General features: G+C 44.6%; 1 protein-coding gene across 1 annotated transcript; it reads right to left on the bottom strand.

Annotated features, from left to right (window-relative positions):
* Positions 1–3742: 3742 nt before the first annotated feature.
* SOWAHA (sosondowah ankyrin repeat domain family member A) lies at positions 3743–5533 on the bottom strand. Its single transcript, XM_077823722.1, has one exon. It carries the CDS (start codon positions 5531–5533, stop codon positions 3743–3745), a length of 1791 nt encoding a protein of 596 aa, XP_077679848.1.
* Between the last annotated feature and the right edge of the window lie 8361 nt (positions 5534–13894).

Here is a 13894-nt window from a genome sequence, read left to right as displayed (position 1 = left end):
ACCAAATCTTGCAGTCATTCATACAGGTAAAATTCCTATTGAGTTCAGTGGGGATTTTGCCTAAATAGGGCTTGTTAGATTTGACCCCAGAGTAATTTGAAATAATGGAGAGCTATAAAATCCATCTGCTTGTAACTTCAAAGGGCAAGATTTTGTCCCCAAATAGAAGAATAAAACTGATATAACCTTGATCATTGCCAAGAAATGTGCCTTTCTGATTTGTTGGGAATTAAATACTGTGTCTCCTTTACAATCACAACTGTAGCACATGAAGAAGAAATGCAGAACAATAGAGCCATTGGTTTGAATTCAAGTTATAGTTCACTAGAATTCATTTCCATAGAATTACAATGGGTTCATTCTTAATACCCCGGAATACTGTTTGTACTTGTGGAAGTCACATGGTATTGGGAACACTAACTAGTGCCTGGGTAATTAATATCTAGGGTTTAAAAAATTTGTTTACTAAGAAGGTAGGCATGAACTAACTGAGTCACCATATAAACTTGTTGATGGAATTCTGGCCTGCCCGCACCCATCTATTTTATAGATTGCAAACTCTTCCCTGTTTGTTTTGCAAGGTGCTTAACACACCCTTGAGCATGGTCCAAATGAATTATAATAATGACACAGAGGCTTTGTCTTCACTGCAAAAATAAAGCATGTTTTTTACACTGAACTAGCTAATTCAATGTAAAATCCTACACAAGGCACAGGTAGCTTTTACCTAGATGTAGATAGTCAAGGACAACTCTATAGCCTCCATGTGGGGTGCTTTGTCTCCACTTGGATTTTACATCAAGACAGCTATGTTGATGTAAAAAACACATACACCCTTTTCCCTTTTTTTCATTGAAGATATAGGCACAGTTTGTTGTTCTAAGAAACTCTTACTGCAAGTATGCTTTTTATCTGCAGGAGAACATGAAAGGACACTTTCTCAAAAACAGTATAAAAGATTCCAATGTAAAATATGAACATGGATTGAGCATATCCATATTTTATCACTTAGCCTCAGAATGATAAAGGGCTGAGTCACTCAAGTGATAGTTTTCATGCATATAGCTACTGAATATTTTTACTAGCTAACGTGCCTTTCCTTTGCAACATGTCTGCAATATCTCAGGCTTTGCAGTGTGCCCATTTGGGCTGAAGGAACAGAACGAGGTGTTTACTGTCAGGTGGTCTATAAGGAATTCTTAAGAAATTCATATAGGGTTATGCTGTATTCATTGCATGGGTTTTTCTTCTGGAGCAATGGGGGTTTGATTTGCATTTGCACTGTATCTATCATATTGATCATGTTGACACCATCAGCTACAGAACCAATTGGCTATTTTTTTTATTTTTTTTTTACTCTACCAATGCCAAACATAGAAATCATGAGGCACTTGGTCATTGACATTTGCTTACCCACTTGATTAGCTCAATATATGAGCAGGGCCCATGCAAAACAATCCATTATCTTCTGAGATAAACCGGGCCAAAGCTGTCCCTGGAATCAAGAGTTCCACTTGGCATGAATGTGGCACACTCCATGTAGTATTTTTAACGAGGGGAACAAAAGAAGGTGGGGAGGAGAGTAAGATGCCTTTTCCAGTCGGCACTAGTAGTGCAGTATGGCTTGTGGAATGTTTCAACAAAGCCTGTTGTTATGCAGACAGAAAGAGGAAGTCTTGGGTTTAATTCAAGGCTGAAATCAAAACATTCCAAAAGTTACTGACTTGCAAAGAATTTCAGAGCATGCAAGTAGTGTGGCACTGCAGAAACTTGACCACCTAATGGGGATTTAACAAGCAGAGCAAACATAATTATACTATCAGCTTTGTCCTCCTATGGTTGAACTGTATGCTGGTTTTTAAATAGCTTCCACTTTTAAAGAGAAAATTATTGTGGTCCAGTGGACTGGTCACAGGAGTCAGATCTGGATTCTGTTCCTAACTCTGCCCCTTAACTCTCTCTGGCCTTAGGCAAGTCAGCTGACCTCACTGTGCTTGTTACACTCGGCCAGCTCCGCAGCTGGTATGACTCCAAAGTAAATGGACCTAAGCCCATTTACACCTGAATATCTGCCCCTCCATTTAGAATATAGGATAATATCTACCTACTGTAGCAAAGAGCCTTGAGATCTGCTGAGGAAAAAGTACTACATAAATACAAATCATCAAAGGGACTTAACAGAGGGGACTAACTGGTCCCTTTAGGTTCACCATAAACTTTGAAACTAAGTCAAAATGCATGATTGTATACACAGAACCAGACACATTAAGAAATTTTATTTAGGTTAGTTTTACTTTAACCAACTTTATTACACTCATTGGAAATATCACATGGCACTAAACACAAAATTCACATGCTCTTTGGAATTATATGTTGAACTGTGTGAACATACAGACAGAAGGAAGAGGCACAAGGGAAAAAAAATGATTTAGGTCATTGATTCACACTGTTCAGATATACATTGTTTTAGTAGAGGTCATGCAGGCATTTTGTTATGAAATACCTAACATCATTAAACCTTGGTTTTATAACTCTTTATTGTAATTGGGTCAAACACAACACTTAACATTTATAGGACAAGCAACACAAAAATAGTCACCTAAACTTGTATTTCCAGTTGGCTATCCATATATAAAAATCTATAGTCTGAGGAAAATTTCCCGTAGTTAGTTTTTCACCTGAATGTCCCACTATCATACATTTTAAAAGTCTGTTAGATTCCTTTAAAGGTGCATTTGTTAAATTACCATCACACTTAAAAGTTCACAGTACTATCAAAATAGCTAGTTGGTAACATTAGTTTTGTGGTCAGAAAGTTCTAAAAAAAAAATACTAAAGCCAACAATGGTAATCTAGCATTTAAATTGAGGTAGACAGGTTAGTGTTTCAATTGGTAGGGTTGCTTTTTCTCATTGCATAAATGGTTTTGTATTCTACACATAGCAAAATACATTAGACAACAATTAGAATAGTTGCTAGTTAGCATTTCTAGCAGAGAAGTTTGTTTTTAAAAAGTTAGAGCACTAAATAATCTTTTAAAAAACAAACAGATTTTCCTTGTCACTATCTATTTGTTACCAAATTAATTGTAAATGTCATACAGAATTATCCATCTTCCTTATTATGTACCTTGTTATTTAAACCTTTAGGATAAAAAGCCATTTTAAAGTAGGTTTGATCTATCTTAAAATCAAGGTGTAAATAAAATGTGCAACAATCCCTTACCCTAGTCCTACTTTCCACCTCAAAGAATTACAAACTCACTGGAGGAATTTGTACATTAAGAAGATTGTATGTTAAGCCTTGTAACCTGTCCACACTGCTTTTTTTTTTTTTTTTTTTTACACTATTTCAGACATTAGGCATAGAGTTAGGGAGTCTTTGTGGATTAAATTAACGCATCAGTACATAGGTAGGTACGGCATTTTTAAGAGAATCTTGTTTTCTGTGGGCCTGATCAAGCTTTGTTGAAATCAATGGAAAGACTGCCATTGACTTCAATGAGCTTTGAATTCAGACCCTACACAGTGGGCTGTTAAACACCTTTGGGGGGGGAGGGGGGGGGTAGAAGACACAGACTGCTTCTGTGAAAGAAGACCAGGGCCTAGATCCTCAAAGCTCTTTAGGCACCTAACTCTCATTCATTTCTATGGGAGTTAGGAGCCTAAATATCCATGAGGATCTGGGCCCAAGAAAACTTCTATACATTATTTGAATTACTTTGATTTCAAGAAGACAGAGACTAGTGACTGAAGAACAGCTCAGAAACTGGTCTGTGTTTCACTGTGGCCTCCTCCTCCTGCTCTTCCTCCACGGCTTCGACAAGAGAAGAATAAGACAGGAAAGTCCCCCTAGTCTTAGGCTTCTTCCTTGAGCCTGCAGATGCATTAAGGAGCTTATTTAAGGAAGAAGTCTTCTTCAGACCCCTGCTTAGATCATAGAAGGGCATGTCCTCAGATAAGACTCCAAGGAAGGTGCTGGTGGAGCTCAAGATGGAGGCACCAATTTTTGGATTTTTCTTGATTGGAAAGGCATGTCCAACACTGTTGTGAAGGTCAGGATCACCCAGCAGATGCCTGACTGCGTAAGAGGACCCTTCCTTTAAGTAGTGGTGTGGCTTTTTCCCACTGTAGTCTCTCAGATGAACCTTGACACGGTATGTCTTGACCAATGTGGTAATGACTTCTTCTTGGCCATGTATGGCAGCGATGTGGAGGGGCGTGTAACCTCCATAGGACTTGGCATTCACATCAATTTCAGTGCCACCTTTCTTGGCCACCTCAATGACCTTCCCCACCATGTCACAGTTCCCACTCTTAGCTGCCCAGTGCAGAGCTGTAAACCCAGACATGAAGTCCCTTTTCCCTGCTAGATTGGCATCGCTCAGCAAGAGGCCATGAAGCCGCTGGGACCACTGGCCGGCGGTGGCTTTCACCAGCCATTCGTGCTCCAGAGACTCCAGGGGAACGGCAGCAATGCACCCAGTTTCTTCGCTCACCTTCTGAGTCTTTGACACCCTTCGCAGGTGGGGCGACCTGGCACCCGCCTCATCCACTTGCCTCCTCTTCATGTGCGGGGATCTGGGAGAGGCCGGCTCAGGGAGGTCCAGCAGGGTCCCCACCTGCAGCCTGGCTCTGTGCCCAGGCTGCTCCTGCTGCCTTGGCAGCTCCTCAGCCCCTACGGCCGGCTGCGGGCAGCGCACTGGCAACATGCAGGGCTTCTGGGGGGCCCCTCTCCTGGGGGCCCCGGGCATCCCCGGGGGGGCCCCAGGCGTCTCCCCGTCCTGGCTCTGGAACAGCCCCCTCAGCTCGGACACAGGCTTCAGGGACTGGCTCTCCGCGGCTGCAGGGGGCGGCTCGGGGGCGCGGGGCGGAGGCGGCCCCTGCCCGCCTGCCCCGCTCTGCCCGGCGCCCTCCGGAGGCGCCTCGGGGGGCTGCGCTGCCTCGCCCGGCTCCCCCCCAGCCTGGGCTCGGAGCTTCTTCCGCAGCACCACGAACTTGACCCCGTCCAGCTCCTTCACCACGGCCACGCTGTTCACCAGCGCCGTGAAGCGCTCGCGGCGGGCGGCTCGCTCCCCGGGCTCGCCGGCCTCCAGCAGCGGCTTGAAGCGGCCCCGCAGCTCCGCGCTCCGCACCTGCCCGCCATGCTCCCGCAGGAAGCCCAGCAGGGCCGCCCGGCTCGGCTCCGGCTCCGGCTCGGCCATGCCCCGCACCTGGCTGGGAGCGCGGCTCCGCTCGGCAGTCGCTCCCCGCTGGGGTGGGAGCCGAGCCCGGCCGGGGGGTGGCGAAGGGACCGCGAGCGGAGGTGTCTGGGATTTGTAGGCGAGACGCACCTGAGTGTGACCCCTGCGGCTTCCCAGGCAGGGCCCGCGGCGCCCCCTGTGCCTGCCCCGGGGCGCGCTGGCTCCGGCCGGCGGGAGGGCGGGTCCTGCCCGCTGTTCAAGCCGCGCAGCAGAGGCCACCAGCCGCAGGGCTTGGCGCGGTCCCCAGCCCCCAGGGCTGCGCTTGGCAGCGGAAGGGTTTGGCCGCAGCATGAGCAGAGCGCGTCGCACCGTGTGGGTGGCACCCTGCGGGGCTTGTGCAAACCCGCATCCTGAGCGGAGACTCCCCTGGGAGCCCCTGCCCCCGGATCTGCTCGGCGTATGGTTAAATGCGCCCATCACCGTCGTCTTTGGGCACCGCCTAACTGCGGCCAATCAGCAGCCTGTGCCGAGGATCAACAGCTTGACAGACAGCAGCGAATTCAGCCTGGTGACTCCCGTCCCACCCCCTGTAGTGTCCGAAAAATATTGTCACTATCTCCTAGGTAGGGAAATCGAGGCATAGAGTAGGTACTGAACACTGGCAGCTCTCATTGACTCTTCCAGGATCAAGCCCTGAGTGACTCACCTAAAAACCCACAGTTGGGGCCAGTTCTGCAAGTGGCTCCACAAGGGCAGAGCCCTGGGCTGTCACCAGCACAGGAGCTGGGCCTAGATTCTAACTCTCTGTTCTGGGTTGCTTGTCGCTGAAAAAAATTAATCCTTTTTGGGCTGCCTCTTTACCTGTAGGGCCTGAACCCCCAAAGGGGAAATGTATCCTATTTTGGAAATTCTGAGCAATCAGTTCAGCTGTTTGAGTTACCCACATGTGTGTGCATGTGGGGAGGAGGGCACAGCAGAGAACCACTTTTCAGTATTTTTTTTAAAAAATGCTTCATTCCCCAGGGAAATGCAGCTACCTGAGGAATACAGTCCCACCCATTGTTTTACCAGTGCCTGTGCCAGCTAAACTACCTAACAGTTCAGATAAAATGTAGAGCTTTTAGGGCTTTGTCCTGAGAGAAGCTGAGCAGCTGGAATTCCCACTGTCTAATCTGTGTAAACACCACTCCAATTTCACTCACTCCATTAACTTTGGAAGGTAATTGAGCAAAGTTGTGTCTCATAGAACATTAGTTCCAGCCATGTGGAGATTGCTTGGACTGAGTTAACAGTTTCATTGATTTACTTCTGCCCCTACTTGCTAAAATAATGATTTTTGTCTCAGTTATTATCAAATCAATGACACAGCTTTACATATAATTACTTTGCTTCATAAAGCCAGATGTTTATATTTCAGAAGAAGCTTCCATTCTTCCACGGAAGAATCCAATGCACCGCTACAGACTAGGGACCGAATGGCTAGGCAGCAGTTCTGCGGAAAAGGACCTAGGGGTGACAGTGGACGAGAAGCTGGATATGAGTCAACAGTGTGCCCTTGTTGCCAAGAAGGCCAATGGCATTTTGGGGTGTATAAGTAGGGGCATTGCCAGCAGATCGAGGGACGTGATCGTTCCCCTCTATTCGACATTGGTGAGGCCTCATCTGGAGTACTGTGTCCAGTTTTGGGCCCCACACTACAAGAAGGATGCAGAAAAATTGGAGAGAGTCCAGCGAAGGGCAACAAAAATGATTAGGGGTCTGGAACACATGAGTTATGAGGAGAGGCTGAGGGAACTGGGATTGTTTAGTCTATGGAAGAGAAGAATGAGGGGGGATTTGATAGCTGCTTTTAACTACCTGAAAGGTGGATCCAAAGAGGATGGATCTAGACTATTCTCAGTGATAGCAGATGACAGGACAAGGAGTAATGGTCTCAAGTTGCAGTGGGGGAGATTTAGGTTGGATATTAGGAAAAACTTTTTCACTAGGAGGGTGGTGAAACACTGGAATGCATTACCTAGGGAGGTGGTGGAATCCCCTTCCTTAGAAGTTTTTAAGGTCAAGCTTGACAAAGCCCTGGCTGAGATGATTTAGTTGGGGATTGGTCCTGCTCTGGGCAGGGGGTTGGACTAGATCACCTCCAGAGGTCTCTTCCAACTCTGATATTCTATGATTCGATTCTATGATTCTATGATATTTGAACATCTGATAAATTGTGATCCTTTTGAGTTATACTCTTCTCTGCAAACAAGATAAGAAAAAACATATGAATTAAACTATATTGTATAGCTAAACAATCTCCGTAAACCACTTTCATTAGTATTTCAGAAGGAAGTTTTATAAATACATTGCCACATCTGTTATTTCTAATTGCATTTTTTTAATATCTAAAATTATTAATTTTTTGTAAGTGGTTCAGAAAACTTCAAGCAACTTTCCCCTGACATCACTGGGTGCAGGATTGGGCCCAAAGGCCTTTTTGGAAGAAAGGAGCAAATGACACCCATTCCTTAAGGCTTATTTTCTTTTGATCACTTTGTTCCCAACCAGCTCATGAAATGGATTCTTGAATGACCCACCAGTTTGACTGGAAAACAACAAAGGAGCCTGAACATAAAATAAGTGGAGTCAGCATGTTGGGAAGGCAGAGAGATAAAAGTAACTGTCTGTGCAAGAATGAATGGGAAAGGGAAAATAAATGTGTTTAACTTCCAGTGTCTTAAACTTGGAAACTATGTAGTATAAACCATTTCTAAGCCCTGCATATTATTACCATTCATGGTCCAGCCTTCCTCATGGTCTTCATCTTTCTCTGCTCCCCATCCCTCTACTCATCTGGCACTGTCTTCCTTTCTCTTCCTCCACCCATATTACTGTTGGTTCAAGAGCCTTCTTCTGAAACTCCCACTGGCTGCATGGAATATCCTTTTTGTATCTCTTCACCTTATCTCTCTATCTCTTCAAATCTCATCTGAAAACATATTTCATCCCTTGACAACAGCTGGCACTTTTCCTCAAAGTGTCTGTGCTGTGCTGTACTGTACTAATGTTCTCTCACTTAATTCCATGTTATCTTAGCAGAGCCTGTAGCTCTGTAATGTTCCTACATTGATTACTTCAAGCCTAACATTGCCTCACCATGCCTGTCCTATTGTTTGCACAGTAACCATATACTTTGCTGGTGTTGTCTCTTGTGTATGGTATTTTACTAATGCCACCCCTGCATTAGCAATGCCTTTTTGTTTATAGCAGCCCCACGATGCTGGCTGGCTTACCGCAGAGATCTAATAATAAATAAGCATCCAAAACTAATTGCTATGACTTGCTTTAAAGGTTGGTTATTAGAATCTAATACAGATATATGAAAGCCTAAGAATTCATTCTGTATCCTTTGTGTTGCAAACCTTTCCTCTCACCTTGTGCCTATCCTTCACTTCTTATGTTCTGTCTCACAGAGCATGAACAAGAGGAATATGCTAAGGGAGAAGAACTAAGGACGATAGGGTTTTTGGAACCACTTGCCTTATTTTACAAACATTTGTGGAGGTTTGGTGGCATTCCAAGGAGACACTGTTGGCACTGGTTAAAGTCAAGCTGGGTGCATCTGTGCTTAGGCTGCCTCTACACTGAGAACTCTGAAAATCAATGCAGTTCACGGGTGCTGACGACTGCGTGAGCACGCCTGTGGGCTGGCCTGCTGTCTGGACAGCTCCCATGAAAGTGACAGCAGGTTGCATCTCAAAAGCCATGAATACCTAGAGGGCCACATGGATGCTGTTGTATCTTTGCCCATTGCCTCTGCATTGTTCCCCTCACCCAGCAAATTGTTGTCCCCTGACCACCAGAACCCCATCTGCAGTAGCTTATGAAGGTTTACTACTCAGTTTAGGGGGGCTCCACATATAACCAGCACTCTAGTCTCATCCCAGCCCATCCTCTCTCCACACAGAGACCTGTAATCTTGTGGGATGGGGAAAATGTGCTACAGAGGCAATACCCCTCCTTTCCATGTTCCTCAGCTGGGATCAGTAGATGTGGTGTCCCTTCACCCACCAAAGTGGAGGGGAGCATAGGGCCATATGATGATAATAAAAGCACTGGAAAAATGTGCGGAAATGTGTCTTGCATTGTGATGGCGCTGAATAGATTTCCCCACTTTAACTACTCTGTCCCATAAACTCTTTCCACAAGTTACTCTCTTCTGCGCTGTGGCTTATCTACACTTACAGTGCTGACGTAGTGCTTAATGAAGAAGCTACCTATGCCAACAGGCGAGTGTCTCCTGTCAGAGTATGTGGCTGTGTCGATAGGAGAAGCTCTCCTGTGTACACTGGAGGTCAGGCTGGTATTACTACATTGCTTGGGGAGGGTGGATTTTCCACACCCCTAGCAATGCATAATACCAACATAAGTCGGTAGTGTAGACCAAGTGTCAGTTACACATGCTCGTTCCCCCCCCACCCCGGTTATCATTATGTTAATAGGTGTGTTTCCCTTCACAAACTCTCATTTATTGAGTGTCTGTTAAAAGGTTGGTACTTATGCCTTGCACCAATTAAAACAAAATACAATATACCTGACTAACTAAGCTGTACCATTTCAGACCCATGCTCATTTGTTTGTATGTTGTATCCCTAGCCCTCAGCCTTTGTCTGGTTGTGTGTTTAGAGTCTTTAGACTTTAAACTCTTCAAGGCAGGACTTGCTTCATTTCTGTATTTGTACGTTCCCCAAGCATAATGGGGCCCCCAGCCCACTTGGAGGCCTCTGGGTACTACTATAATATAAATATTTAATAATAATAATAATTAGTAATCCTGGGGTGGTGGGAAATTGTGTAGTCATGTGGGGAATCCTCACTACACTATTTTTGGGTTCATGCAGCTACTTCCAGTTTTAATTGGATTAAAAAAAAGAATGTCCATTTGTGGCTCGCTGGGTGATCCTGGGCTAGTCACTGCACAGCTCAGTGCCTCAGTTTCCCCATTTATAAAAGGGAGACTGATCTCTTTTCCAAAGCATTCTGAGGCCTACAGATGAAAACCTCTATATAAGAGCTGGGCATCATTAATTAATATTGTAGAATGGCAAATGCTTGGCTTGGTCTTGTTCATTGATAAGTGGTTCAGACCTGGTGAAGGTTATCCATTTATAGACAAGTCCCCTGGGCTTTTCTATCTGTATGGTGTTTAGTTTATTTCTCCATAACTGATTAAGAAGTAGATTGAGTTACAAAAATGATGCTGATTGATGATGTCTTTGAATACCACCATAAATATATTCCGGCAAAATCTTTTAATACAGAGAATAATCAGCTGGAACCGTATTGGTGTTGTGGTACTTAACTCCTTTGAAAATTCCAGCCTTAAGGGAAATTTTGCCTCCCCCTTTTTCCTTTTGCCAAAAACCTAAAAAGTACGTATTTTTGGATTGGTTATTTATGGAACACTGCAGGCTGCCTCTCAGATGATTTCGAGCCAACTGTCATAGAATCATAGACTTTAAGGTCAGAAGGGACCATTAAGATAGTCTCGTCTGACCTCCTGCACAACGCAACATCTTGGTGTTTCCAGTTTACCAGCTAGGACAAAAGAAAAGTACAGAAAACAGAAAAAAATCTTTTAATTTTCTGCTATTTATATTTTAAACCAAACTTTGCAGCTTTCTAACTTTATATCACAAACATTGTCCCTCTTTTAATGTATTTGACTGGGAAGTGTTTGTGAAACATCGCAGCCCTAGGGACCCATCAATATTGCCATGTTAGCAAACACACCTAACTGTGGGCATTTTGCCATTATCCTCAGTAGAAGGAGGATAGTATTGCATGGTTGCAACAATTCAAATGATGCAACACCGGAAAATGAAGTGGAATATCCAGCATCCATATCCAGGCTCTGCAATCACAGTACTGTCTGTTTAATCTTCAGGGTTAAGGTGGAAGCCTTGCCAGTCCAGTGCTCCTGCTCCTTGGCACAGGAACTGTAAAGCTGTGTAACAAAGAAGCCACGTGACTTTGCTCTGAACTGTAAGAAAGGTGAGGCATCATATTGCAATACAGACGAGAAGAGGAAGGAAAAATGCAAGGATGAATGGGCAGGGAAAATTCCAATCTTCTTCCAGCATAAGGAGTGTTGGACAGGAGAATCCTGCTTTAGAGAATATTGCGGATTTCCCTTTGGGCTGTATGGCACTGGGCACTGATGAAATTTGTACCTTCAGTGAGGAAAGGTAGATTTTTCTCCTATATGAAATCCAACAAGAATGACCAAAGCCACAATTTTCCAGTTTCCTTGTTGATATTTCCCTGTGAAACAAAGGCTGAGTTATGTGAAGGCAAAGAGCTCTTCCTTTGTTCCAGAGAGAAATGCAGTAACTTTCAATGAATACACAATCAAACAAAAGTCTGGGAAGGAGGGAAAACATCTAGAGATAAAAGGCATTATCCGATGAAGGAGTAAGGCTCAACTGCAACTCAAGGGCCAATTCAAAAGAACATTACTAAATGGACAAGAGTAGACAGCATTTACATGATATTTGCCAGATAATTACTGCCTGCTGTTCCACACAGATGAATCTCCTTGGGGCTGACTCTGCCCCCCGCTCCTATTCCCACAGTAAATAGCCCCTTAGTTCTGAGTTCGACCCATTGAAATGGTTGGGATTACTCACAGCATCAGCTTCAGTGAGGGTGGGAGAATGTGGCCCTTTATGATTAGGAGTCAGGGGATTGGGTTCTGTTCCCCGCTATGCTGGTTACATGCTTTCAGACCTTGGGCAATTTGCTGGGACTGCTCCAAGGAGTAAAGTACAACTCAGGGTGTGTGAGGAGGGAAGAATGGGCCTGATTTTCAGAGGAGCTGAGCACCTGCAGCTCCCACTGACTTTAACTGGAGTTATGAGCGCTCAGCACCGCTGAACAATCAGGCCGTATAAACACAAAGTATTATCATGATTACTAATGATATTCAAAGACGCTCAGCTCCTCAGCGGTCTTGAAGCTAAAGCAATGACTGTGAAGCCCTCCAGTTTAAGGCATGTTGCAGTAAAACAAAGGCAGAAGGAATCATTTAAGGTCCACAGAATGTTTACTTGTTTGGCCTGTGTTGAATGATGTGGAAGAAATCAAATCCAGCCCCCATCTCGGCCAGTGCAGATGACATAGGAAGATCAAGGGTTTTATCCAGCCCTGAAAAATAGGTGACCGTGTACAAAAGGGCTGCATGTGGCTTTGGTATGGCATAAATGGGAAAGCTAGGAAATTAGGGGCAGGACAGTCACTTGCTCAATGTGCCTGCACAGGGGAGTAAAAGGCCATACAGTGCCTCCTTTTCTCTCCTGCATGGGCTACCTGCATCCTAGGTCACAATGTGAGGGGGCCGGAGGAGAAAACTGTCCCTCTTACTCTCAATGCCTCTGCCAGCACATCTGATTGGGGCAAAGAGGAAAGCTGCACCAAGGAAAGGGCTGGTGCACATTCCTTCCCCCTCTCCCAGGGCAAGGAAGGAATTAGGGACCCAAATGTGAATCTTTGGCTCACTAGCAGCTCACTGTTCTGTTCATGGGGTAGCTAAGCTTACTCAGGGCTTGTGGCAAATCCACAATCTAGCCCTAAGTAAGCGTTATGTTCAGTAGGCAGAAATACTCCACCAGAGTTAGAGATCCTGGCAGGAACGCCCACCCAACTCAATAATAATATAAATTTAATTCCTGAGTGCTTAAGAACAATCTGCAGAATGATAGATGTCTTGAAGCCTAATGGGTCTGAATCTCCTGTCTGTTACACCAGTTCTGCATCAACATAAAGCCATTGAAATTAACAGAGTTGCACTGCTGTAGAGCTTGTATACAGGAATAGAGAATCAGGCTCCCTATCCTTAGGAACAATGTGTCCTCTGAAATAATAAGGTGTTAAAAATAAAATCCTCATGCTGTCTATCTGTCTCTCTAGGCATTTATCCTGTGCTGATCATGGGGCTAAGCACCTCTCAATGACACCCCTTTTGGTGCAGCCAAAGAAAATGAGAAGAGACATCAACCTCAGAAAGGGAAAATGTTTCAACAATCAGGCACCATCTTCACTACAAATACAATCAGGTCACAGGATGCAGCTACAATAGAATGGTCTCTTGACCCAGTTACCATGTCTCTGGATTTTTCCTCTGCCTTCCTCTCCATCTTTACTCTCTTCGGGAGTGAGCCAAAGCCCACTGAAGTCAATAGAGTCTATCCACTGGCTTCAATGGGCCTTGGACCCATTGGGCAGTTTTCCCAGTGGCAGCAGCCCCACTGGGGCAGTTTTCTTTTTACTGGGGAGAAAGAATCTTGATTGATTTACTAAGTGCATCCCTATCCAGCAAAGCACTTATGTATGTGCTTAACTTTAAGCACAGACATTGGCTTCAGAGGGAATTAAGCGTATACTTAAAGTTAAGCAAGTACTTTAAATGCTTTGGTAAATTGGAGCCTTAAAGATCACCTGCAAAGAAAAGGAAAAAAAGTTTGCGGGTTTTTAATTAATTTATTTTTGCTTCTTTATGATGTAATAAAGAAGGTCTGCAAGGTTTTCTTTGCCTTTTAAGAAATCTGCCTTTTGTGCACATTAGAAGTATCAGGTCCTGACTTCCCTGTTTTTCCCTGAGGATTCCTTGGAGGACTGGAGAACCTGTGGGAACGAGACAAGCGGAGATGACAACCTGAGATCTGCGAGAGG

This window comes from Eretmochelys imbricata, chromosome 8 (assembly GCF_965152235.1).
Source record: "Eretmochelys imbricata isolate rEreImb1 chromosome 8, rEreImb1.hap1, whole genome shotgun sequence".
Taxonomy (NCBI): domain Eukaryota; kingdom Metazoa; phylum Chordata; order Testudines; family Cheloniidae; genus Eretmochelys; species Eretmochelys imbricata.
Note: the sequence above shows the minus strand (reverse complement) of the source record. Positions and strands in the feature narration are given on the sequence as shown.

Coding starts and splice junctions, on each gene's coding strand:
- SOWAHA (XM_077823722.1), bottom strand. CDS start 5,533: ATGCTGCGGCCAAACCCTTCCGCTGCCAAGCGCAGCCCTGGGGGCTGG.